Genomic DNA, 21,922 nt, shown 5'->3' with positions numbered 1-21,922 from the left:
GGTTGTAATTATAAATATAGTTTTTTTTTTTACGTTTCCACGTAGGATTAGACAAAACACCTAGAGGCTTAAAGATAGAGAGAAGAGAAGGGTCTGGTCGTGTGTCCGAACCAAGTCTCGCTCTTTTTTTCTCGAAAGTCCACCACTACTATGCTCTTTCGTTTCCAAGAGTTCAATTTCAATTACGCAACCATGGAAAAATCAAAAAAGCTTTTTGTTTGCTATTATTAAATACCTCTAAAAATATGAATTAAACCCTTTTGTGAATAATTAATAACTTTATTGACACACAAATAAAAAAATAAACTGCTGGAAGATTTGTCGAAATCTGGTTTCTTCCTTCGTTTTTTTCATTTCTGCTCCTTCTTCTCCTTTTTTCACCTGAAATTCTTCATCTCACTGTCACTTCCTTCTCTCTCTATCTCCCTCTTTTATTTTATTTTTAACAACTTTTTGATTAGCTTCGAAGATTCTTTGTTCCCACGATTGAGAGAAGATTCGGCATTGTACATAGAGATCGATTCATTTGGAACGAAACTAGTTTGAAAAATTCTCAACTTTGGGGTTTGGCTTTGTGATTACGACTTGCGTTTTTGTTTCCAAAATTGGATTATTGGTGGAGGCAGAGAGGTGAAGAAGGAATTCTGGGAATTGGGTCTTTATCACGCTCTTGTAATTAAGCGAAATTTGTCAACTTTTTAGCTAGGGGTGAGAAATTAGGGTTTGTGACCTGAATTTTTGGGGGAAGAAGGGGATCTGGGGTTTAGGTCAACGGAATTGGAGCAATCGAGAATGATCTGCTTGTTGGTTTACTAAATCGACGGTTTGGATCTGATCGGAGGAGAGACAGCGCCATCCCATGGCGCTGTTCCGTCGCTTCTTCTACAAAAAGCCTCCGGATCGGCTTCTCGAGATCTCTGAGCGTGTTTATGGTAATCACTCCTTCCTTTTTCTCTCTTTTCATGATCAAAGTATCTATAAAAAGATGAAATTGTTGCCGGATTTATTCTTACAATCGGTGATATATGCGCATTGGGATCAAAACTGCTACGACGAGCTTCTGGATGGTATAGGGTTTTTGGCAGTTTGATTGGGATGAGAATTAGTGGATGCTCATTTGAGCTCAACTTTGAATTAAAGAGGTTTTAGGAATCAGAATCTCTTTGAAGACAATTTATAGCTTTGTGGGATATTCTTTTGTTTCCTTTAATGTTGGACAATGATAGTTCTTTGGAAAAGGGGTTTATTTGAGCTTCTGGATTGCACTTGGGGATAGTGATTAAAATTTCAGAGCTTGCAGATTTGTGTTTCCATTTTCTAGCAACCTATATTTTGCTGGAGTAGTTCAAGGTTTCAGAGCTGATCCAACTTCTCTTGTTTTTTCTTCTTCTTTGCAGTTTTTGACTGCTGTTTCTCTAGCGATGTTATGGGGGAGGATGAGTACAAAGTATACTTGGGTGGCATCGTGGCGCAGCTACAGGATCATTTCCCAGAGGCGTCTTTCATGGTGTTTAACTTTAGAGAGGGGGAACAGCGGAGTCAAATATCAGACGTGTTGTCCCAATACGATATGACGGTTATGGATTATCCACGGCAGTATGAGAGTTGCCCGCTTTTACCTCTTGAAATGATCCATCACTTTCTGAGATCGAGTGAAAGCTGGTTATCGTTGGAAGGTCAACAAAATGTATTGTTAATGCATTGTGAAAGAGGTGGTTGGCCTGTTCTTGCTTTTATGTTATCGGGCCTTTTATTGTACAGAAAGCAGTATCACGGCGAGCAGAAGACGCTTGAGATGGTACACAAACAGGCTCCTAAGGAGCTTCTTCATCTATTGTCTCCTCTAAACCCACAGCCATCTCAACTTAGATATCTTCAGTACATTTCTAGAAGAAATTTAGGCTCTGATTGGCCTCCTTCCGACACTCCTCTTCTTTTGGATTGCTTGATTCTCAGAGATCTCCCACATTTTGAAGGGAAAAAAGGTTGCAGACCCATTTTACGTGTTTATGGTCAGGACCCTAAAGCCCGAACCAACAGGAGTTCCATACTTCTCTTCTCCACACTAAAGACAAAGAAACACACTCGTCTCTACCAACAGGTACTTTTCAGACCATTGTAATCATCACACTGTTTTGTGCGAATTAAAAACATTAGTAAGGGATAGATTAAAATTTTATGAGTTCTTTTGGTAATTTATTATACATTAGTTAAATGCTTCTCTATTGAAGAAATATGCGCAAATTTGTGATCTCATCTGCAGGAAGAGTGTATCCTAGTGAAATTAGATATACAGTGCCGCGTTCAAGGGGATGTTGTGCTGGAATGTATACATTTGCATGATGATTTGGTGAGTGAGGAGATGGTTTTTAGGATCATGTTCCACACAGCGTTTGTGCGTGCTAATATTTTAATGCTCCAACGCGATGAGATGGATATACTCTGGGATGTCAAGGACCAGTTCCCAAAGGAATTTAAAGCAGAGGTAGGCCGTTGTGAAATTTTCTCTGATCATATGCTGAATAAGGCTTTTAAGTTTGAATGCATACTCATATATGTATCAGGTACTTTTCTCTGGCGCTGATGCCGTGGTGCCTCCTATTACAACGTCTACATTATCAGATGATGAGAACGATTTTGATATGACTTCACCTGAAGAATTTTTTGAGGTGGAGGAGATCTTTAGCGATGTGATTGATGGACCTGACCATAAGAGAGACTCGGATAGTTTTGTGGTTGTTGATACTGCTTCAGATGATTCTGAGGGTAAAGAGGTGTGGAAGGGGGATGTGGAACCCAATGCGTTTCTAGATTGTGCATCAGATGATTCAAACCATAAACATGATATGCATGCAGAGACTAGCACGGATCCAGTCAAAGATATCACTGTGGATGATGTACAGTATAGATCGGATGGGAAGGCAGATTCTAATATCGACTCAGTGAAGGATATAGGAATAGATGATGGTGATGAGCAGCGAAAGAGAAGAACAGTGGAAGCAAAGGAAAATGATTCTAGCACAGTACAGACTCAAAGCAAAGGTGATGAAGAAAGTAACGATTTGGAATCTATGAGTCAGAAAACAAATACTAGTCTCAACAAACCCATATCTGAAAAACCACAAGCTACACTAAGGAAACAGGTCGGAGCAAATGCAAAACCGGCTGCTGCTGGAGATTCCCTTAAACCGAAGTCTAAGCAGCAAGAAACTCAGGGTCCTAATGTAAGAATGGCTAAGCCTAACGCAGTCTCTCGATGGATTCCTTCAAATAAGGGCTCATATAAAGATTCTATGCATGTGGCTTATCCCCCGACAAGAATTAACAGTGCTCCTGCCTCAATTACCACTTCTCTCAAGGATGGTAAAAGAGCTACATCACCTGATGGCGTGATTCCAAAGGATGCTAAGACTAAATATTTGAGAGCATCTGTTTCTTCACCGGATATGAGGAGTCGAGCTCCAATTTGTTCATCACCAGATTCTAGCCCGAAGGAAACGCCTTCTTCTCTACCTCCTGCCTCTCCACATCAGGCTCCTCCACCCCTGCCTTCTTTAACCAGTGAGGCCAAAACAGTTTTACACTCTTCACAAGCAGTTGCATCACCTCCTCCTCCTCCGCCCCCACCACCATTGCCAACTTACAGCCACTATCAAACATCTCAGCTCCCACCACCACCTCCGCCTCCTCCTCCTTTTTCATCTGAGAGACCAAACAGTGGAACTGTGTTGCCTCCACCACCACCGCCTCCTCCTCCTTTTTCATCTGAGAGACCAAACAGTGGAACTGTGTTGCCTCCACCACCACCACCACCTCTTCCTTTTTCATCTGAGAGACCAAACAGTGGAACTGTATTGCCTCCCCCACCATCTCCACCTTGGAAGTCTGTCTATGCTTCAGCTTTGGCGATTCCTGCAATATGTTCTACATCTCAAGCCCCTACGTCTTCACCAACTCCACCACCACCTCCGCCTGCATACTATTCAGTAGGTCAAAAGAGCAGTGACTTGCAAACATCTCAGCTACCATCGCCGCCGCCTCCTCCTCCACCACCTCCGTTTGCATCTGTGAGGCGAAACAGTGAAACTTTGTTGCCTCCACCTCCACCTCCTCCACCACCTCCGTTTGCATCTGTGAGGCGAAACAGTGAAACTTTGTTGCCTCCACCTCCACCTCCACCACCTTGGAAGTCTCTGTATGCTTCGACTTTTGAAACTCATGAGGCGTGCTCTACATCTTCTTCCCCACCACCACCACCACCACCTCCTCCTTTTAGCCCATTAAATACAACAAAAGCAAATGATTACATCCTCCCTCCTCCCCCTCTACCTTACACTAGTATTGCACCTTCACCATCAGTCAAGATCCTTCCTTTACATGGTATTTCCAGTGCTCCATCTCCACCTGTTAAAACAGCTCCTCCACCACCTCCACCTCCTCCTTTTAGTAATGCACATTCAGTACTTTCCCCTCCTCCACCGAGCTATGGATCTCCACCCCCACCACCGCCTCCTCCACCGAGCTATGGATCTCCACCCCCACCACCTCCTCCTCCACCGAGCTATGGATCTCCACCCCCACCACCTCCTCCTCCACCGGGCTATGGATCTCCACCCCCACCCCCACCTCCTCCACCAAGTTATGGATCTCCACCCCCACCCCCACCTCCTCCTTTCAGTCATGTAAGCTCAATTCCACCGCCGCCACCGCCTCCCCCTATGCATGGAGGAGCTCCACCGCCGCCACCGCCTCCCCCTATGCATGGAGGAGCTCCACCACCGCCGCCGCCTCCCCCTATGCATGGAGGAGCTCCACCGCCGCCGCCGCCTCCCCCTATGCATGGAGGAGCTCCACCGCCACCGCCGCCCCCTATGTTTGGAGGAGCCCAACCGCCGCCGCCTCCCCCTATGCGTGGAGGAGCTCCACCGCCGCCGCCTCCCCCGATGCGTGGAGGAGCCCCACCGCCGCCACCTCCCCCTATGCGTGGAGGAGCCCCACCACCGCCGCCTCCCCCGATGCATGGAGGAGCTCCACCGCCGCCGCCTCCCCCGATGCGTGGAGGAGCCCCGCCACCACCTCCGCCTCCTGGCGGTAGAGGGCCTGGTGCACCGCCGCCTCCACCACCTCCTGGTGGCCGTGCTCCTGGTCCACCCCCACCTCCTGGACCAAGACCTCCGGGTGGTGGACCTCCTCCACCTCCAATGCTTGGTGCCAGAGGAGCTGCAGTTGATCCTAGAGGTGCAGGAAGAGGGCGTGGTCTTCCTCGTCCAGGTTTTGGGTCTGCAGCTCAAAAAAAGTCTTCCCTGAAGCCATTACACTGGGTTAAAGTAACAAGGGCCTTGCAAGGGAGCTTATGGGATGAGTTACAGAGACATGGAGAATCACAAACGTATTGGACTAACTTTATCTTTGCTTTCCTCTTTCTTCTAAGTTCCTTCTCTTGCACCTTTGTTTATCAAGGAACTAATTATGTGCTGTTGGGGTTTTATTGACTATTGTTTTTCAATTAATCATATTTTTCTTTCTTTTCTGCTAGTCCATCAGAATTTGATGTATCAGAAATAGAGACCCTCTTCTCTGCTACAGTGCAAAAGCCAGCTGATAAATCTGGGAGTCGACGAAAATCTGTTGGGGCAAAACCTGAAAAAGTTCAACTGGTAATGTTAAATATTCTTAACCCTTAGTATTGTCAGATGTTTTAACTTGCTCCTTTCTGGTAGAGACTTTGGAAATGTATAAAGAAGTGACTGAAAGCATGTTATGATTATGTTAGATATTCTTAACCCTTAGTATTGTCAGATGTTTTAACTTGCTCCTTTCTGGTAGAGACTTTGGAAATGTATAAAGAAGTGACTGATAGCATGTTATGATTTGCCAGGAATCTGAGTACTACCCGAATATGTATATAAATATATTAAAAGTTGTACTAAGAATGTCTCTCTAAGCTACTCTGCCGCATCTCTTTTCCCTGGAATTTCTTCTACTCTGCAGCCTATGGCATGTCTGTATACTTTTGTGATTCAGTATTCTAGTCTTTTTGAAATATTGTTTTCTTATGGTTTTTCAGATTGACCTTAGGAGAGCCAATAACACGGAAATTATGCTTACTAAAGTAAAGATGCCGCTACCTGATATGATGGTAAGTTCCAGTACCTACTTTACCTGAGTGAAAGTCATGACTGGTTACCCTTTCATAGTTTGATGATAATTATTCAAATTTTTCTTTGCATCGTCCAGGCTGCAGTTCTGGCAATGGATGAGTCTGTACTAGATGTTGATCAAATAGAGAATCTTATAAAGTTTTGCCCAACCAAGGAGGAGATGGAGCTACTTAAGGTTACGTCTTGACTTTTGAGTAGCATTATCTATTTCTGTCTTTACTTTGGAGATCATTTGTGAAATATGTCAATTATTGGTTATCATTATTCACTTGTTATTGACATGAGTCCTTGTTCTTGGTCGTAATTGTCTGGTTTGTTCTAGAACTACACTGGTGACAAGACGACCTTGGGAAAGTGTGAGCAGGTCTGTTTAAGTCTTCAGATTACCAACCAATCTCGCACTGTTTTTGGCTTCTACTATAAAATGGTTAGCAATTAGCTTACTGAGTTAATACATTTTTTGTCATCCATTTTGCTATTGCAGTACTTCCTAGAGCTAATGAAGGTGCCACGAGTTGAGGCAAAGCTTAGAGTCTTTTCTTTTAAATTTCAATTCGGCACTCAGGTCTGGTGGAATTACTTAATACCGTTATTTTCTGTCTATTTGATTCTTTGGAGGACAAAATATAATTTTATTAGACTATTGATAATGATGTTTTTTGTGCAGATAACAGAATTCAAAAAAAGTTTAAATGCTGTAAATTCTGCGTGCGAGGAGGTAAGATGCTTGCAATAGTTAACTCTAGTTTTTGGGCAGTCCATATGCATTTCTCTTTGTTAGAATTTTCTACTTATTGCTTATTCATCAGGTCCGCTCTTCACAAAAGCTAAAAGAAATTATGAAAAAGATTCTTTACCTGGGGAACACATTGAACCAAGGAACTGCAAGGGGTAAGTATTATTTATGTTATTCTTGTTCTACATCTTTTTGCACAAGACATTGCTAGTTGTTTTGTCTGTACGGATAACCTTTGTGGTTGATATGATCCTTGCTTTGCTTTCTGCAGGCGCTGCTGTTGGATTCAAGTTGGACAGTTTATCGAAATTAAGTGATACACGTGCTGCTAACAGCAAGATGACTCTCATGCATTATCTTTGCAAGGTAAATGACAATCAAAAAGAGCAGGATCTAGTTTCTGATGAAGGTTATTATAAAAAGTGGTCTGGATCAGGAGAGATACATAATTCTGAAACTCTCATCTTTCTTTTTCCAGGTCCTTGCTTCAAAGGCATCAGTTCTACTGGACTTCCCCAAGGATCTTGAAAGTCTTGAATCAGCCTCGAAGGTTTGCAGTTGTTCATTTCTCGTCCTCTACTCCTTAGTTTCTATTGGCTCATCATTTGATCGTCCTGTCTATTGCAGATACAATTGAAGTCTCTGGCTGAGGAAATGCAAGCTATAATCAAAGGATTGGAAAAACTGAACCAGGAGCTCACTGCATCCGAAAGTGATGGTCCTGTTTCTGATGTTTTCCGTAAAGTATGTTGGGTTTTTTAATTTTCCTTTTGCACATCTTATCTATCATGAAATTGAGATTAGTTCCATGATTGTGCCACATTACTAAATCTGTATCACTTTTAAAATCATCAATAACCCGCTGGAAAATAATTCTTCAGTTGGGTTTTGTTTATAGAGTTAATTTCTTCCTGATCCTAAAACCTACTTTTATGCTTTGATAACAGACATTGGGGGACTTCATATCCGTTGCTGAGACTGAAGTGGCAACTGTATCGAGTCTTTACTCGGTCGTGGTAATTTGTCAACCTCTACTAGATTCCAAGCGCCTTTACCTTGACAATGTGGTTGATCCTGAAAATGATTTTTGTGTTGTTTCTTATGTTGGACGGCAGGGAAGAAATGCTGATGCTCTTGCTCACTATTTTGGCGAGGATCCTAACCGTTGTCCATTTGAACAAGGTATGACGAGGAATCTATAAACTTAAATCCTCTTGGGCAATACATAGAAAAAGAAAAAGTCCCTAATCGTTATTTAGTTGGAAGTGTTATGTAGCTAATAATAATACCGGGTAATGGACTGCTGCAGTTACTGCAACCCTCTTGAATTTTATAAGGTTGTTTAAGAAAGCACACGAAGAGAATGTCAAGCAAGCGGAGCTAGAGAAGAAGAAAGCTCTTAAGGAAGCGGAAATGGAGAAGGCAAAAGGAGTCAACCTCACAAAGAAACCAGTTGATGATAGCTGACGAAAAACTTAAGTATCAATTTGCAAATTCCGCCTCAACCTCTCAAGAGAACTGAGCTAGTCTTGTAAGCCAGCAAAGAGGCGGTGGTGCTGTTCAAGTAAACCTTTCCGCAAAGCGGCATTGGATGCTTAGTGCGGTTAAAAAAACAGGCTCGGGTCCTATGGGGAGCGGTTTCGCCTGGCGGGGGCTATCGAGGAACCATCGAAAGATTAAGAGACAGGTCTTTTCGCCACTCACGTTTAACATGATTGACTCCACATTGATTTAATTCTAACTTGTAAATTAGAATTCTTTCCTGTTTTTTATTTCCTGATTAGAGGAATTTTTGATAGATTGGAATGTTGTATAGGTTTCAGGTAGAGAGAGTGAGAGATGTAGAGCATTTTGTCTATTTAGTGTGTAACTTTGTATACCTTAACATCAATGTTCTTTTTAGGATTCAGTTCAGACAATGAGACGGCACGTGTGATAAACTAATTAATACAAAAGAAAATTGCGCGAGAAAATGAGATGGCACGTGTGTATGACCAGATTTTCTTAAACGAATCAGCGAAAAGCAACAATCACGTGTTCTTCTTGGATCCCAAAAGTTTGAAACTTTCATGGATTTGTCCTTCTTCTTCTTCCTCCAACTGTTTCTTTCTCACAAGCAAACCCTAGCGAGATAATTCCTCCAGCAAATCCAACTGAAGATGGCTGAAGATGAAGATCATTATTGTGAACAACACCTGATTGGTCCATTGGATCACAGTTCGTCAATGGTTGTCATCAGAGAATCGCCAATTTTCGCCAAGGACGATGGCGTTGTGTTCCCGCCGATCTACCATGAGAATCTCCATGTCGCTTCTTCCGTCTATGGAGTCGATAGATACCTCGAATCTCCGTCGGAATCCTCGTCTCCGTCATCTTCGTCGAGACGCTCTGGTTCATCTTCTTCTTTTTCGTTGTTTCCTTCTGATTCAGATGGACAAACGTCACTGACTGCGTTTGAATTTGACCGGAAGGCTCCGTCGGAAACTGAAGAAAAATCTCTGCCGTTGTTGTTAAGCGGTGAATCTCCACCGTCCGATTCGGGGGAACAGTCGCCATTTGAACAGATATCTCCGCGATTACCTTCTGAACAAGGCGGCAAGTCTCCACCATGCGATTCAGATGGGAAATTACTGGGGAAACCATTGAATCGTGAAGTTGATGTCCTCCACGATTGGTGGGAGCCTCTTCTTGTACGTTTATACTCCAAGTTGAAGAATTTGTTGACCTGGTTCTCAAAGACTATCCGATCATTTTATCCAGTTCTTGCCATTGCGATTTGGTGGTGGATGCGTGTACGAGCTCCTCGGAAACGCGTTAAAGGAGAAAACATGGATCATCTTCGAGATGTGATCAAAGAGAGAGACGAGGTATGTTTTTGTGCATACAAAGTGTTTGATGAAATGCCTAAGAGACGTGACATTACTATTGTTTTCTGATTTTGAAACAGAGGATAGTTCAGCTTTTGCATCAACTTGCTCAAATGAATGAGTTACTGTTAAAGCACCACAAGGACATTGTATCAAGAAGAAGATGATCCATCACAAATTCAAACCATTTTAGCTTATTGATTCTTTTGTTTCTTGTTTATATTATTTCGCAAGCCACTCTCTTTCTGTAAAATTCTTCCATTTTAATCTCTCAATTGAGATAAAGATGTAAATTTTCCCATTGTTACGAGTCAGAGTTACTTCACTTCATACTTAGGATTCTGCAAAACTAGATCTTTGCATTGAAAGGTACTTGAACAAATTGATAATTCATCTTCTGTTCAAGTTTAACAAAAGAATATATTGACTTTATATATTGGGTAAAAATATAAGAAAGAGAAGTGAGCTTTGAAACAATGTAGCATTTTGTTCAGTTAAGTAGGAACTGATTGTGCTTTACCAAACTGAAACTGGTTCATCAGCTGCTAGCTTCGTGCTTCAATCTTGAGCGGTGTTGTTCTCCGAATATCAAACCTGTCTACGAATTTCAATGGAAATGTTGTCTCGTTTCTGATCCTCTTGATCTTAGGACTTAACAATCCCCTGTGACCAAACCCATACAGTTTGAGCACTTGATTATCCGCAAAGTTGAATGCTCGCTCCATACTCTTCAAGCAACGTTCAACCGCGTAATCAGCATAACTCCCACACGGTTTGCATCCAACAAAGTGAGTAATAAAAGGCCATCTTTCATCTCCCAAACCGGGATGGTACTTCTCCATCATCTCCTCATACTTATCCACTAAACCTTCCCAAAACCCATGAAGATAGTACTGATTCTCCACAAACACTTTCTCCATCCACGTCTCCTTCTGCGAAAGCAGCAGATAGATCAATGCAGACTGATCATCCGCTTCGAAAGCCGGTCTTCCTTTAAGATTCGCGGTGAGAATCTTCCCAGCTTCTTCCCGAATAGGTCCTTTAGGTCCCATTGGAGCCCAAGCATCCAACAAATCCAAAGACCATTGACAGTTCCTAAACAAGAAGCTACCAGTATTCAAAGCAATCCAAGACTTCTGATCAAACAACAAATCAGGATATCCATGAATAACCAAGTTATGGTTCTCATATCTAGACAAAGGAATCTCAAACACCATGTCAGTGAACAAAGCATCACTGTCCATCCACCAAATCCATTCAATTTCAGGATGAGACAACATCAATCTCCTGATCATTGGAAGCTTTGCCCAATACCCAGCAAGCTCCTTGTCTAAATGAGCCATGTTATACACAATCTCAATCCCATGAATCCTACAATAATCAATCTTGTTCTTCACCGATTTCAGCAGGTAATGATCACCAATAGGGTTGTCACAAGGTTTTGGAGGCGAACCTGTTAAAAGCAAAACCTTAGCTTTACCATTGATGAAACTGGGGAAATCTGGGTTTTGCGTTAACCAAAGTTTCCGTTTTTGATCCCAGTTAGTGATCTTGGGTCCGAGAGTGTACGTCATGTTGAGGTCAAGATCCGAATCAGGTGGCTCGTTTGAGTCGGTAGGATCCGAATCGGATCGGATCTCAGCTAGAAGTCGGTTAGTCTCTTCGATAATGTTCTGGTTTACGACGTCGGCGTCGGAAGTTCCGAAGTTAATGCCGATAGTGCCACGTAGGACGAGGATGGTGACGAAGCCACAAAGGATTGTCATTTTCACGTTGTTGAACGTCTTTTGGATCTGTCTACCACGTGGTGGTGGTCTCCTTACTCCACCACTCGCCATCGTCGTCGGAAGAACGCCGGCGGCGGCGGAGGAAGCTGTTGATACGCGCTTCTGAGTCCTGAAACCGTCCTCCTTTCCCATTTTTGTTGTAACTTGGATAAAACAGTTTGATCAAAGAGCCATTGTTGTTGTTGTAATGTTGTTGTTGTTGTTGTTTACTTGTTTTGTCTGTGAGATAAAAGAGAGAGGAAGCGGACAATGAACAACTTTACAGAGATCAAGTTTCCGACATTAATTGATTTGGGTTCGATTCGATTGATTGCACCATAAATACTATAGTGAAACCATTAATAATGTCTTTAAATATCATCTTCTTTTATAAAATAAATATTTATGCAATCTTGTGTCTTAAGATAAAGAGGTTTCTATTTATGTTCAAAATCATAAAGCATTTCTCAACTACATGAACAGAGAGTGTATGTGCGTACATCTACTAAGCTCCATTTTCTTTACAATTTGGTATTAACAATTATGTATGATTTACGACTGAATGACTAGCTTTTTGGCAACAAGGCGGATTCCAGCTTTCTGCTGATAATCATACGGTTCAAGAGACAAGAATGCATCAACAACACTTCCCGTGGTCAGCAACGATTCGAGCTCCTCATTGTTCGGGTTGCTGAAGATTAGTTTCTGAGTAGCTCCAGAGGACTCTCTTTGGTGTATCTCTGTTGCATACCGAGCTTCATCTCCATTTATCTCTGTCGCAATACTGCAGAAAACCCACGAAACTAATCAGGAGAAACTAAAGCAAGCAAGAAAGAAACTATGATTTTGTTTGAAGAACATGGAACTAGAAATAGAGAGAGTATAGTTAGCTAACTCACTGTATCCTTGCGTTAGGGTAGTTAACAAATCCCTTCATTGGATTCACGACCGGGTTCCACTCAGAAGTGGAACCTGAATCAACAGATAGTTTCTGCGCATTACTGTCACATGCTTCGAGTATACTGTAAAGGCTTGGATTCAGATCAACAACAAAGTTTAACCTCCGTCTCCCGGTGTTATCCAGAAACTTCCCATTGACTCCAAACCGTATTTTCAGATAAGAACAGTAGAGCTGCAGAGGGGAATCGCCGTGGAGTAGCTTTAGTTTCATCATTTGGCTTCCAGGATAAAACGGGAAGAGCATCGCTTTGATGTTTGAAAGAGACATCGCGTCAGGCGTCAAGAAACCCTCATGGTCACTGGTATTCTCAGAGGCGACAACATCAGAGGGTTCAATTTGTTCTTCTTCCATGAGAATGTCTGATTGAATATGGTTGTCAGAAGCCATTTCATTCCTCAAGACGCTCATGTTGAACGGATCTGGCTGAGCTGCACTGTTCTCGCTAATGGATGGTAGCCTAACAGAGGTCGTTACAGTATTACCCTCGCGAGATGCATCAATACGTCTCCTTGAACTAATAGTTTCAGGAGATACCGAATTATCTACATGTGCATATGGGAGACTCGACTCCTGCCAAATAAAATGCAGTGCCGCTGATTAGTCCAGTTTTTAAAACATAGCTAATAGGAGACAAAGATTCTCCATTTATAAAGTGACTTAAGAGAACATACCAAGAACAAGACAGTAGCACAATATTTGAGAACCTCAAGATTCATTCGAACATCATCCAGGCTCCTGAAGAGAAACAAAGAATTAAAGCACACCAGATTTTGATAGTTTTGGTGTAAATAATTAGATTCTTAAGTCTTATGCTTTTTATATACCTATGCGTCTGATTCCCGAGTCCGAAATATCTAGCCAAAGTTGCCATCTGCAGAAACAAAGCACACAGGACTTAAAAGACACTTTAAATCACCTTAAACCTCAATCAAAGAGATAAATTTCCAGCATGTAACATTCTAATCTCGTGAAAATATTAACATTTTTCGAATGTTTCGTTGTACCTTCATATCACCAGCTCTTCTACCAAACTTCTGAGTTAGCAAACCCAATGAATCAATGGCGCCTTTTGGCTCGGGTGGTTGACGACCAATCTCTGCAAATGCTTCTCTGATCCTTGCACAATCAAACCTCAATATGTTATGACCTGCCCAAATCCTCCCTGCAATAACAACATCCCCCAACATCAAAACACAACTTCACATAAAGCTTGAATCTTGGTCATACACTCATACTACTATCTTTGGTCAAGAGACAATTCAACCAAGAGCTCAAAGTTCAGGAAAGTACAAAACTTTTCTTTCCAATTCAATACAGAAACGCAACAGAGTTACAAAAGAGGCCAAAAGTAGAAAGGGTTCTAACCATGGAGAATGTCGTAGACAGTATCAGCGATGTCGGCAAACAGAGGTGCCAAAACGACGTCGTCACGTTTGATACCATTGCACCTCACGGACAAGGAAGATATGAGACTCAAATCTGCAGGTTGGACGAGAGTCGTGTAGCTTCGGAGCTCCGTTAGCTTCTTCGGGCAAACGAGGATTGACCCGAATTCTAGAATCGCGAAACGTTGACCTCGTTTTGGTACAGTCGTCTCAACGTCGAAGAAGGCAATCTCGGACCTATCCTCTGGATCCATTGAATAAACGGGTCCGGTTCAATCGAGTGGTGAATGTGAAAAGTTTCGAAATTTCTTAAGAACATTTGAGGGATCATCGAGGGATTATATGAAGATCAAGTTACTTTGTCCAATTCTGCAGGTAAAGTGAAAAACTGAATTTACTTTAGGGTTTATCTTTCTAGGTAAGGTTTTGATTCCAATTGTTGATTCGTTGCTTCGTTTGTAAACCTGGTGATCTTGTCCTTGTTCCGAGGTTTGTTAAGATGATGATTTAACAAATAGATTAGTTGTTTAATTTTGATTATTAAAACTAAAACTTTAGCCCAAAAAAGAAGAAAACTATTATACAGGCTTTTATGTTCTTGACGACCCAAATAAGGTTTATATTCTTAACGGCCTAATTAGGTTACTTTAAACAGAATTGTGTTTGTTTGTTTTTTGGTGAAAAAAACAGAAATGTGTTTTGGACCTTCTGGTTTTGGATCAGAAGATTCAGCTGGAAAATAAAAAAAGATTCAACTCTTCATATGAATCTGAAAAAGATTCGTGTGTTAGTTTGAACTATTAATAGGAGTTAATTAGATGCACTTTTGACCATTATACAGTTTTCACTTAATAATGAGTAACGAAAATGCTGCAATAATTTAGTTTTGTTAAATTACATGAGGAAATTTTTCAATTTTATTTAAATTTATCATAAAGTAAGGTTTTCTTCTATTTTCCAATTTATAAAATCTCCACTTTGCTGGAGCATATAAAAGATTTCCACGTTTAAAGTTTTTGGCAGTATGTAATTTGGTTTGATCAATGGATTTGTTCTTGAATGAAACTTATATTCAAATATGAAAAGAATCTTAGGTCAATTTTTATTGAGTGCACATAGAAAATTCCATTAAAAGGAAACGAAATACATAAATACAATTAAGGACTAGTTTTATGCAAACATAAAGGCATTATTTATTCCACTTTTTATATACGTCTATTTCATTTAATCCATTCATAAAACTCTCAGTTACGACCAATTCATCGAATTCGAAGAAGAGAGCTTTTTGGGATAGCTCAACGTGTGATTTCGTGATTGCAGTCATATATGTGACTACCTGAAATGTAGCCTATTTTGGCTATGCGGATTATTTGTTCCTGAGAGATCGTACTTGTAATAGCTACGTTTCTTTTGGGTTTATTTGATCGTGAGGATTATTGTGTGTCTATTTTTGGTTCAAATTCTGTTTCGAATTTGGAGTTTTTAATCGGCCGACAGAAAAAATACAACTTTCATTTTCACACACACAACAAAAACTAAATCATTCATGTGCAGCCACACACATAGAAACAAAAGCTCGCATAAGTCATATCTCTCTCACACACACATACACATATATCAGTGGACATTTATTCAGATTCGTTTTTGTTAGCGGATAAATTTTGCCGGGTCACAGATCCAATATTGTTGCCCACTCATTGCTATTTACCTTTTGTGTTATAGTGTTTTTGTGGACCTATAATGTATATATTTTTGTAAACGTTTTCGCTTAGATTCTTATTTGTCATATATAATGTATATATGTAAAGCTATTTAAAATTATATTACAAAAGAGTTACAAAAATATAAAAACTCCGGCAAATCAAAAACTAATCGATCCACGGGATTATTTGTTTCAAACAACTTGAAATTTATCTAAGAGAAAAGCCTAATCATAATCTTGGGCATGTCAACATTGGGAAATTGACAAGCCATCTATAGACAGATCATAAGAAGTTCTTCTCGTCGGAATCTTGATCCGATTCATACATAAAATTGGGATGGTCAAGAAGATAAGTTGACCAACTGGTTATGTCTCCAAGTATATCGTCTTCATCAACGAATGTTGATGGGAAATCGGACATAAGGAGATCTTGTTCGGGCCCAACAATGTTCTCATTTTCGTCGTCATCGTTAATGAGTTGCTCAAGAAACTGTGGGAAATCATACTCGGGGATGTTGAGATCAATGCTCGTACCGAGATCTTCTTTGTTATCGATCATGTACTCATATGATTGAGAGAACGAGTCTGGGAGTCCTGAAGATGATGCAGGAGATCTCAAGGTTCCTTCTATGGATGTTGATAAGATGTTGCCGATGGAAGAAGCTCTAGCTGCAACTTTGTTTAACAACCTTGATGTAGAGCTCGATCGTCCAAAACGTTTCTTGCAGCTCACGTGACCACTTTCTATCTGCGTCTCACCACTGCTAATTTTGGATTTAACACTGTTCAAATTCGAGGAAAGGGGAAGAGATGCTGGAGTTGTAGAACTAGACTGTGAAGAGTGCTCATCCTGATTGGATTTCTTTTGGAAATCGAACTTCATGGGCTCAACTGGATTAGGGTTAGAAGAAGCTAGTGGCTTGTGTGTCACGGGATCAATGCCATCATCGATTAAACGTTTCTTGAGATGTGTGTTCCAATAGTTTTTGACCTCGTTATCCGTTCTTTTTGGCAAATGTCTAGCTATGACAGACCACCTAGTAAAATAAAATAAAAACACAGGGTACATATATATCAAAACATTGATGATCATGTCTTCACTAAACTGATATGAGCACAAACAAGCCTAGAGAAATGCCATACGTACTTATTGCCACGAGATGCATGAAGCATGATGATAATCTGCTCTTCCTCATAGCTAAACTCTCCTCTCTTGATATCTGGTTTCAAATAGTTAGTCCACCGTAATCTACAACTCTTTCCACACCGTTTCAGCCCTAAACTCGAAAAAAAGCAGATAAAGATCAAATGATCAATTAAGAGAATAATTAATACATATTAGTAACAGATTGTGAATAAATTCATATTATAGAGACACAAATGCGTCTATATATAGTTATGTACCAGCTTTTTCTGGAATGTCACGCCAGCCTCCTTCACCGTGGTCGTGGATATAAGAGATGAGTTTTTTATCCTCTTCTGTAGTCCATGCTCCTTTCTTCAGTCCTTCTCCGATACAATATGGTCTCTTTGACATTTTCTTAGTTATATCTAGAACAAAAGTGCGTATAAGAAACAAAAATCAGAAATAGTACATAATGTAGGATATCAGAGATTACGAATACGGTTATTATTTTCGTCAAGGGTCTTAGTTTTTTTTTTCCTTTGTAATCAAAGATCATTACAACGACAATAGATCAAATAAAACTAAAGAATATTACCAAAAAAGAAGAAGAAGAAAAAAAAGATCAAAGATCTATGAAGTCATTTGTACACGTACGATCTACCTCTTCATATAGTCAACATCACGGTAAGTGTCATGCACTCGTGACAATAAACTTTTAAACCACGTAAACTAATGAATATTAATAGACATGTTAAGCTTATCCGCAGAGGTGGGGCTAGTGTAGAGTTATGGGGGTCAATTGACCCCTATAACATTTATTAATTTTTTGTTATAAGGTAAGTTTTACAATGATTTATGGAAATGGTGTTATCAAAGAATTAAAAGATATGTCACTCATTTTAGCATCTAATTAACGTGTATATATAATATATGCACACACATTTATTACTGCATTATGCATGACATTTATCTACAACACAATAATTATTAATTAATGTTATATGATAATATGCAATTGCTAAAATATACTAAGAAAAAAAAAAAAACATTAATCAATCAAACACCATTTACATCTTTTTACGACCGTTGTTCATTATTTCAATTCTTTGACACCAATACAAAATAAAACTAAAAATGGCAGATAGTGATATTTGTCAAGTCCCTGCGGGAAGGAAATTAGGTATAGTAGCCAGAATCTTGGACGGTGCACGTTTTTCGGCTTCTTTGTCTATCTGCCCATATATGTCACACAGCCTTGCTGTCCCTCTAGTCTCTATCCACTTTTTTTTTTTTTTGTCATTAAATTCAGGTGTTATCATCTAATCTAAAATATTTTCACATTTTAACATGTTTCGTATTGATATCTAAAAACAACCAATTATCGTGTAGAACAAAGCAGTCTAATTAGTCTACTTGGATATCAATCAACACACAAGATTGTGTGCAAAAATCTGTGGTTTTTTTCTTTTCACATCCACTTCTCTCTTTAAGCTTTTTAATGCAACAACTATATCTTTAGTCCCTATATGCATATCATTTCCTAATTTCCGGCTGATAGCTTAATTCGATTCAAGATTTATAAATCTTGAGAATCTTGGCTTAAACACCTTCAGCTGCCCACCTCACAAACTGTCTAGAAAAGAAAATAATTTGGCCTCTAAATTGGTAGCAGATTTTGTACGACATATTATACAAACAGAAGTTGCTTCAAAATTATCTTGTTAATCTTCATCAGTTGGATCAAGTATCATTTCTCTATCTTATTTCATGTTTTTAAATGAAAACCTTACGGAGCATTTGAAGCTAAGGCTTGCACATGTTTAAGGTAGAGAGACTTCAGAACTCTCTGTTTTTCCCATGGAAATTTTGTCTCATAGAGACTGCATCGGATTTTGCCTCTTAACAAAAACACATTGGATCTCATAATTGTTCATCGATCCCTTGATAACTCACTTAAGCTATTTTTTTGTTGGTTAATGGTTACTACTTCTAATATATCCATGAAACTTATCCACAAAAAAGCTTATCGACTTTCTCAGTAGTCAGTAGGGATTTGTTTCTTCGGAGTTTCATATCACCAAAAACCTAAAATGTGTTACATATTTTTCATTGTTTTTGGTAACATGGCTCAGACTGTCAGACAAACTAAGGCTCAAACTTTAAATCAAATGGTTTTAGTACAGTGAACGCTTGCAATCAAATGGGTGTTTTATTTATTATTTATAGTACGTAAATCCACAAACAACAATAGAAGGAAAAAAAACTCGTGTCTCCCGCAAATCAAATACTAATTGATCCACGGCATCACAAGGTTCTCTAACTAAGAGAATCCATTACTGAATATTAATATATAGTGACCCTATAGTGGACCTTTACTATAACTTGACAAATATCTAAGAGAACCATATGACATTAACCGGTCAACTCTAGTCCGGTAAGCAATCAACGGATCATATGAAGTTCTTGTCGTCGTAATCTTGGCTCGTGTCATAATTGAAATCGGAATGGTCAAGGAGATAATTTGACCAACCAGTTATGTTTTGCATCATCTCGTCTTCATCAACGCTTGTTGATGAGACATCAGACATAAGAAGATCTTGGTTATATCCTCCTCCAGTATTGTCAGCTTCTTCCCCTTCGTTGTTACTAAACTGCTCGAGAAACTGCGAGAAATCGTATTCGGAATTGTTGATGCTGATATCTTCTTTCATATGATCAATTATGTGTTCAGATGACTGATAGAATGGATCAAATTCTTCCATCTGAAATTGACTTGTTTCAGAAAAGTCATCATTTAGACATGAAGACAACGGTGTAGAGCTGATCAAGGTTCCTTCGATGGAGGCGCCTAGTATAGTTCCCATGGAAGAAGCCCTAGCTGCAACTTTGTTTAACAGTTTTGATGTAGAACTCGATCTCTTAAAACAACGTTTCTTGGAGCTCAAGGAAGCATCATATTTCGGTGTCTCGTCACTGCTGGTTATCTCCGGTACATTTTTGGAGCTTGAAGGAGGAAGAGACTTTGGAGAGATGGAACCCGATTGCGATTGCTCATCCGGGTTTGAGTCATAGGCAAGTGGCTTGTGGGTCACGGGATCGATTCCCTTATCGATCAGGAGCTTTTTGAGATGCGTGTTCCAGTAGTTCTTAATCTCGTTATCTGTTCTTTTGGGCAAATGTCTCGCTATGACTGACCACCTTTTAAGTAAAACATATATATAAACTTTAATAATGTGTTAATTATATATACCCTTATTTATATGGATTTCGGCAAGCTAGGATTTTACTTGTTGCCGCGAGAAGCGTGTAGCATGATGATAATCTGTTCCTCCTCATAGCTAAACTCTCCTCTCTTGATGTCAGGTTTCAAATAGTTAGCCCATCGCAATCTACAACTCTTTCCACATCGTTTTAGTCCTAAACACCATCATTTGTCATAAAAACAACAATTATAGTTATATATATGTAAAAAGTGTTTTAAAATATATACATAATAATAAAGCACATATATACCAGCTTTTTGGGGAATGTCACGCCAGCCTCCTTCACCGTGTTCATGAATGTAAGAGATGAGTTTCTTGTCTTCTTCGGCAGTCCATGCTCCTTTCTTCAGTCCTTCTCCCACACAACATGGCTTTCTTGACATCTTGTTTTTCTTCTTTTTTTGATATAGATTTACATACAACCTATAGGTAAGAAATAAGAAAAAGAAAAAATAAGAAAAGAAAAAAAAAACAGAATGTCGTCGAGTTTAAGGCAATAGACTGATAGATCTCTTGATGAGAACTCTGATGCATCTGAATATGAAACTGACTGAGAAACTGTGGTAGACGACCGTTGTAGGATTTTGTGTTTTCATATTAAACATTTAAAAGAAAGACTAGGAGAAGATATATCAAAGTTTCAAGACATTGCAAGCTACTACTCCTCCATGCATAATTATATATGTTTATGCATATATATAAGCCTGGCACTCGTGTAGAATGTACTTTTTGAAATAACTTAAATAAGTAATAAGCTTTTTTTAAATAAGAATATCAACTCATCATCAAGAGTACTTTGACCCCCCAAAAAAAAAAAAAAAAAACTCATCAAGAGTGAGTGTTAGTGACAAGATGTTTTTGGAACTATTCAAATGGTTTGAGAGAGACTTATGGAATATTTTCTGCCACTAGATAAATAATCAACATCACAAATACAGTGCCGACCCAAAGAGAAATATCATAAATACATGACAACTTCATAAGTTACCATATATTTTTATTAGAGTTGATTTGATAAAGGGCAATGGGAAAAAATATAATTAGAAAAGAACAACTTCATAAGCTCGAGTACGTATCGACAGAATGTGGGACAAAATTCTGTGCTTTATTTTTTCTATATATAGATTTATAACATATATTTATATGATATTTTCTTAAATAGATATATCTATATTTAACATATTAATAATAATATAGAACTTAAAATAATAGATTATACAAGTATATATGATGAATAGTTGATCAGCTAGATGTCAACGTAGAACTGCAATTTTTTTTTTCTTTTTTTTTGTAAAATAGAACTGCATTTTAAAATAAACTATGTTCCCTTAAATAATTAAATGACATAATAAAAACCGTCAAAAATATTCAATTGATACGTATATTAACAAATTACGAAAATAAACTAAAATTATACGTTGTGAAATAATTGAATGATAAGAATAAAACTGTCTGAAACATGCTTTTTGATCTAGTGAATAAAATAGATTAAAAGTTTTTTTTTTTTTTCGTCAACTAAAAGTTATTTCATCTATTCATTATTATTGTATTTATTGTCATCTAATGCAAATAATTTTCTCTCAGTACATTTTATATCACGTGTGTTCTTTTTCAACATCGGTCCTATTTGTTTGCCACTTTGGGTGTAACACTAACGCTGAATTCAAAATTTAAATAAAGTTATTTTGCTCAATTATTAATGTTCGTTTTTTCTCATCTAATCACATTTCACATCTCGCATCTCAAGTAGTTTCTTTTATTTTAGTTACGCCTCTTCGGAACATGCAGAGTTAACTCAAAACCAAACATCCACACTCAAAATGAAACCCCAAAGATAGCTGCATAAGTTGTAAGAAAAATATCTACAGACAAAATGAACGTAACATTATTTGTTTTATTTGTAACCAATACAGATTCAAACCACTTTAACAACAACAACAAAAAAAAAAAAAAAA

At 39.1% G+C, this 21,922-nt stretch overlaps 6 protein-coding genes across 9 annotated transcripts; 2 read left to right on the top strand and 4 right to left on the bottom strand.

The window, feature by feature from the left end:
- Positions 1 to 100: 100 nt before the first annotated feature.
- AT5G07740 (actin binding protein) lies at positions 101 to 8,872 on the top strand. Of its 3 annotated transcripts, NM_001342958.1 has the most exons (18): positions 260 to 932; positions 1,398 to 2,101; positions 2,264 to 2,485; positions 2,565 to 4,072; positions 4,139 to 5,389; positions 5,537 to 5,657; positions 6,068 to 6,139; positions 6,238 to 6,336; positions 6,484 to 6,525; positions 6,646 to 6,726; positions 6,829 to 6,879; positions 6,971 to 7,052; positions 7,169 to 7,263; positions 7,376 to 7,447; positions 7,525 to 7,641; positions 7,845 to 7,913; positions 8,013 to 8,079; positions 8,207 to 8,863. In NM_001342958.1, the coding sequence occupies exons 1-18, from the start codon at positions 860 to 862 to the stop codon at positions 8,362 to 8,364; spliced, it is 4,884 nt and encodes a 1,627-aa protein (NP_001331228.1). In that variant the 5' UTR covers positions 260 to 859; the 3' UTR covers positions 8,365 to 8,863. The 3 variants fall into 3 exon arrangements, with proteins under 3 accessions (NP_196391.2, NP_001331228.1, NP_001331227.1); NM_120856.4 differs by having other exon boundaries at positions 101 to 932; positions 2,565 to 5,389; NM_001342957.1 differs by having other exon boundaries at positions 627 to 932; positions 2,565 to 5,389; positions 6,646 to 6,879; positions 8,207 to 8,872.
- A 65-nt stretch (positions 8,873 to 8,937) lies between these two features.
- Positions 8,938 to 10,093, top strand: AT5G07730 (uncharacterized protein). The gene is made up of 2 exons (NM_120855.2): positions 8,938 to 9,764; positions 9,845 to 10,093. Exons 1-2 carry the CDS (start codon positions 9,057 to 9,059, stop codon positions 9,929 to 9,931), a joined length of 795 nt encoding a protein of 264 aa, NP_568183.1. The 5' UTR covers positions 8,938 to 9,056; the 3' UTR covers positions 9,932 to 10,093.
- Positions 10,094 to 10,123: 30 nt separating this feature from the next.
- XXT3 (Galactosyl transferase GMA12/MNN10 family protein) lies at positions 10,124 to 11,847 on the bottom strand. The gene has a single exon (NM_120854.3). It carries the CDS (start codon positions 11,681 to 11,683, stop codon positions 10,310 to 10,312), a length of 1,374 nt encoding a protein of 457 aa, NP_196389.1. The 5' UTR covers positions 11,684 to 11,847; the 3' UTR covers positions 10,124 to 10,309.
- A 46-nt stretch (positions 11,848 to 11,893) lies between these two features.
- On the bottom strand, positions 11,894 to 14,415 carry AT5G07710 (Polynucleotidyl transferase, ribonuclease H-like superfamily protein). Its single transcript, NM_120853.4, has 6 exons — positions 13,857 to 14,415; positions 13,496 to 13,653; positions 13,316 to 13,362; positions 13,163 to 13,226; positions 12,430 to 13,061; positions 11,894 to 12,314 (listed from the first exon to the last, which is right to left on the bottom strand). The coding sequence occupies exons 1-6, from the start codon at positions 14,128 to 14,130 to the stop codon at positions 12,083 to 12,085; spliced, it is 1,407 nt and encodes a 468-aa protein (NP_196388.1). The 5' UTR covers positions 14,131 to 14,415; the 3' UTR covers positions 11,894 to 12,082.
- A 1,217-nt stretch (positions 14,416 to 15,632) lies between these two features.
- Positions 15,633 to 17,413, bottom strand: MYB76 (myb domain protein 76). Of its 2 annotated transcripts, NM_001342956.1 has the most exons (4): positions 17,366 to 17,413; positions 16,983 to 17,129; positions 16,726 to 16,855; positions 15,644 to 16,615 (listed from the first exon to the last, which is right to left on the bottom strand). In NM_001342956.1, the coding sequence occupies exons 2-4, from the start codon at positions 17,113 to 17,115 to the stop codon at positions 15,862 to 15,864; spliced, it is 1,017 nt and encodes a 338-aa protein (NP_001318501.1). In that variant the 5' UTR covers positions 17,116 to 17,129; positions 17,366 to 17,413; the 3' UTR covers positions 15,644 to 15,861. The 2 variants fall into 2 exon arrangements, with proteins under 2 accessions (NP_196387.1, NP_001318501.1); NM_120852.2 differs by lacking the exon at positions 17,366 to 17,413 and having other exon boundaries at positions 15,633 to 16,615; positions 16,983 to 17,356.
- A 1,442-nt stretch (positions 17,414 to 18,855) lies between these two features.
- MYB29 (myb domain protein 29) lies at positions 18,856 to 20,771 on the bottom strand. Its single transcript, NM_120851.2, has 3 exons — positions 20,218 to 20,771; positions 19,992 to 20,121; positions 18,856 to 19,902 (listed from the first exon to the last, which is right to left on the bottom strand). Exons 1-3 carry the CDS (start codon positions 20,348 to 20,350, stop codon positions 19,155 to 19,157), a joined length of 1,011 nt encoding a protein of 336 aa, NP_196386.1. The 5' UTR covers positions 20,351 to 20,771; the 3' UTR covers positions 18,856 to 19,154.
- Positions 20,772 to 21,922: the final 1,151 nt, after the last annotated feature.

Source organism: Arabidopsis thaliana, chromosome 5, assembly GCF_000001735.4.
Source record: "Arabidopsis thaliana chromosome 5, partial sequence".
Classification (NCBI taxonomy): Eukaryota; Viridiplantae; Streptophyta; class Magnoliopsida; order Brassicales; family Brassicaceae; genus Arabidopsis; species Arabidopsis thaliana.
Note: the sequence above shows the minus strand (reverse complement) of the source record. Positions and strands in the feature narration are given on the sequence as shown.

Coding starts and splice junctions, on each gene's coding strand:
- AT5G07710 (NM_120853.4), bottom strand. CDS start 14,130: ATGGATCCAGAGGATAGGTCCGAGATTGCCTTCTTCGACGTTGAGACG. Junction 13,363..13,495: donor GAAGAGCTGGTGATATGAAG/GTACAACGAAAC, acceptor TTGTTTCTGCAG/ATGGCAACTTTGGCTAGATA. Junction 13,062..13,162: donor GTGCTACTGTCTTGTTCTTG/GTATGTTCTCTT, acceptor TTTATTTGGCAG/GAGTCGAGTCTCCCATATGC.
- XXT3 (NM_120854.3), bottom strand. CDS start 11,683: ATGGGAAAGGAGGACGGTTTCAGGACTCAGAAGCGCGTATCAACAGCT.
- MYB29 (NM_120851.2), bottom strand. CDS start 20,350: ATGTCAAGAAAGCCATGTTGTGTGGGAGAAGGACTGAAGAAAGGAGCA. Junction 20,122..20,217: donor TGACATTCCCCAAAAAGCTG/GTATATATGTGC, acceptor GATGGTGTTTAG/GACTAAAACGATGTGGAAAG. Junction 19,903..19,991: donor CACGCTTCTCGCGGCAACAA/GTAAAATCCTAG, acceptor TTTACTTAAAAG/GTGGTCAGTCATAGCGAGAC.
- AT5G07730 (NM_120855.2), top strand. CDS start 9,057: ATGGCTGAAGATGAAGATCATTATTGTGAACAACACCTGATTGGTCCA. Junction 9,765..9,844: donor TGATCAAAGAGAGAGACGAG/GTATGTTTTTGT, acceptor ATTTTGAAACAG/AGGATAGTTCAGCTTTTGCA.
- MYB76 (NM_001342956.1), bottom strand. CDS start 17,115: ATGTCAAAGAGACCATATTGTATCGGAGAAGGACTGAAGAAAGGAGCA. Junction 16,856..16,982: donor TGACATTCCAGAAAAAGCTG/GTACATAACTAT, acceptor TTTCGAGTTTAG/GGCTGAAACGGTGTGGAAAG. Junction 16,616..16,725: donor CATGCATCTCGTGGCAATAA/GTACGTATGGCA, acceptor TTATTTTACTAG/GTGGTCTGTCATAGCTAGAC.
- AT5G07740 (NM_001342957.1), top strand. CDS start 860: ATGGCGCTGTTCCGTCGCTTCTTCTACAAAAAGCCTCCGGATCGGCTT. Junction 5,658..6,067: donor AACCTGAAAAAGTTCAACTG/GTAATGTTAAAT, acceptor ATGGTTTTTCAG/ATTGACCTTAGGAGAGCCAA. Junction 6,526..6,645: donor CCTTGGGAAAGTGTGAGCAG/GTCTGTTTAAGT, acceptor TTGCTATTGCAG/TACTTCCTAGAGCTAATGAA.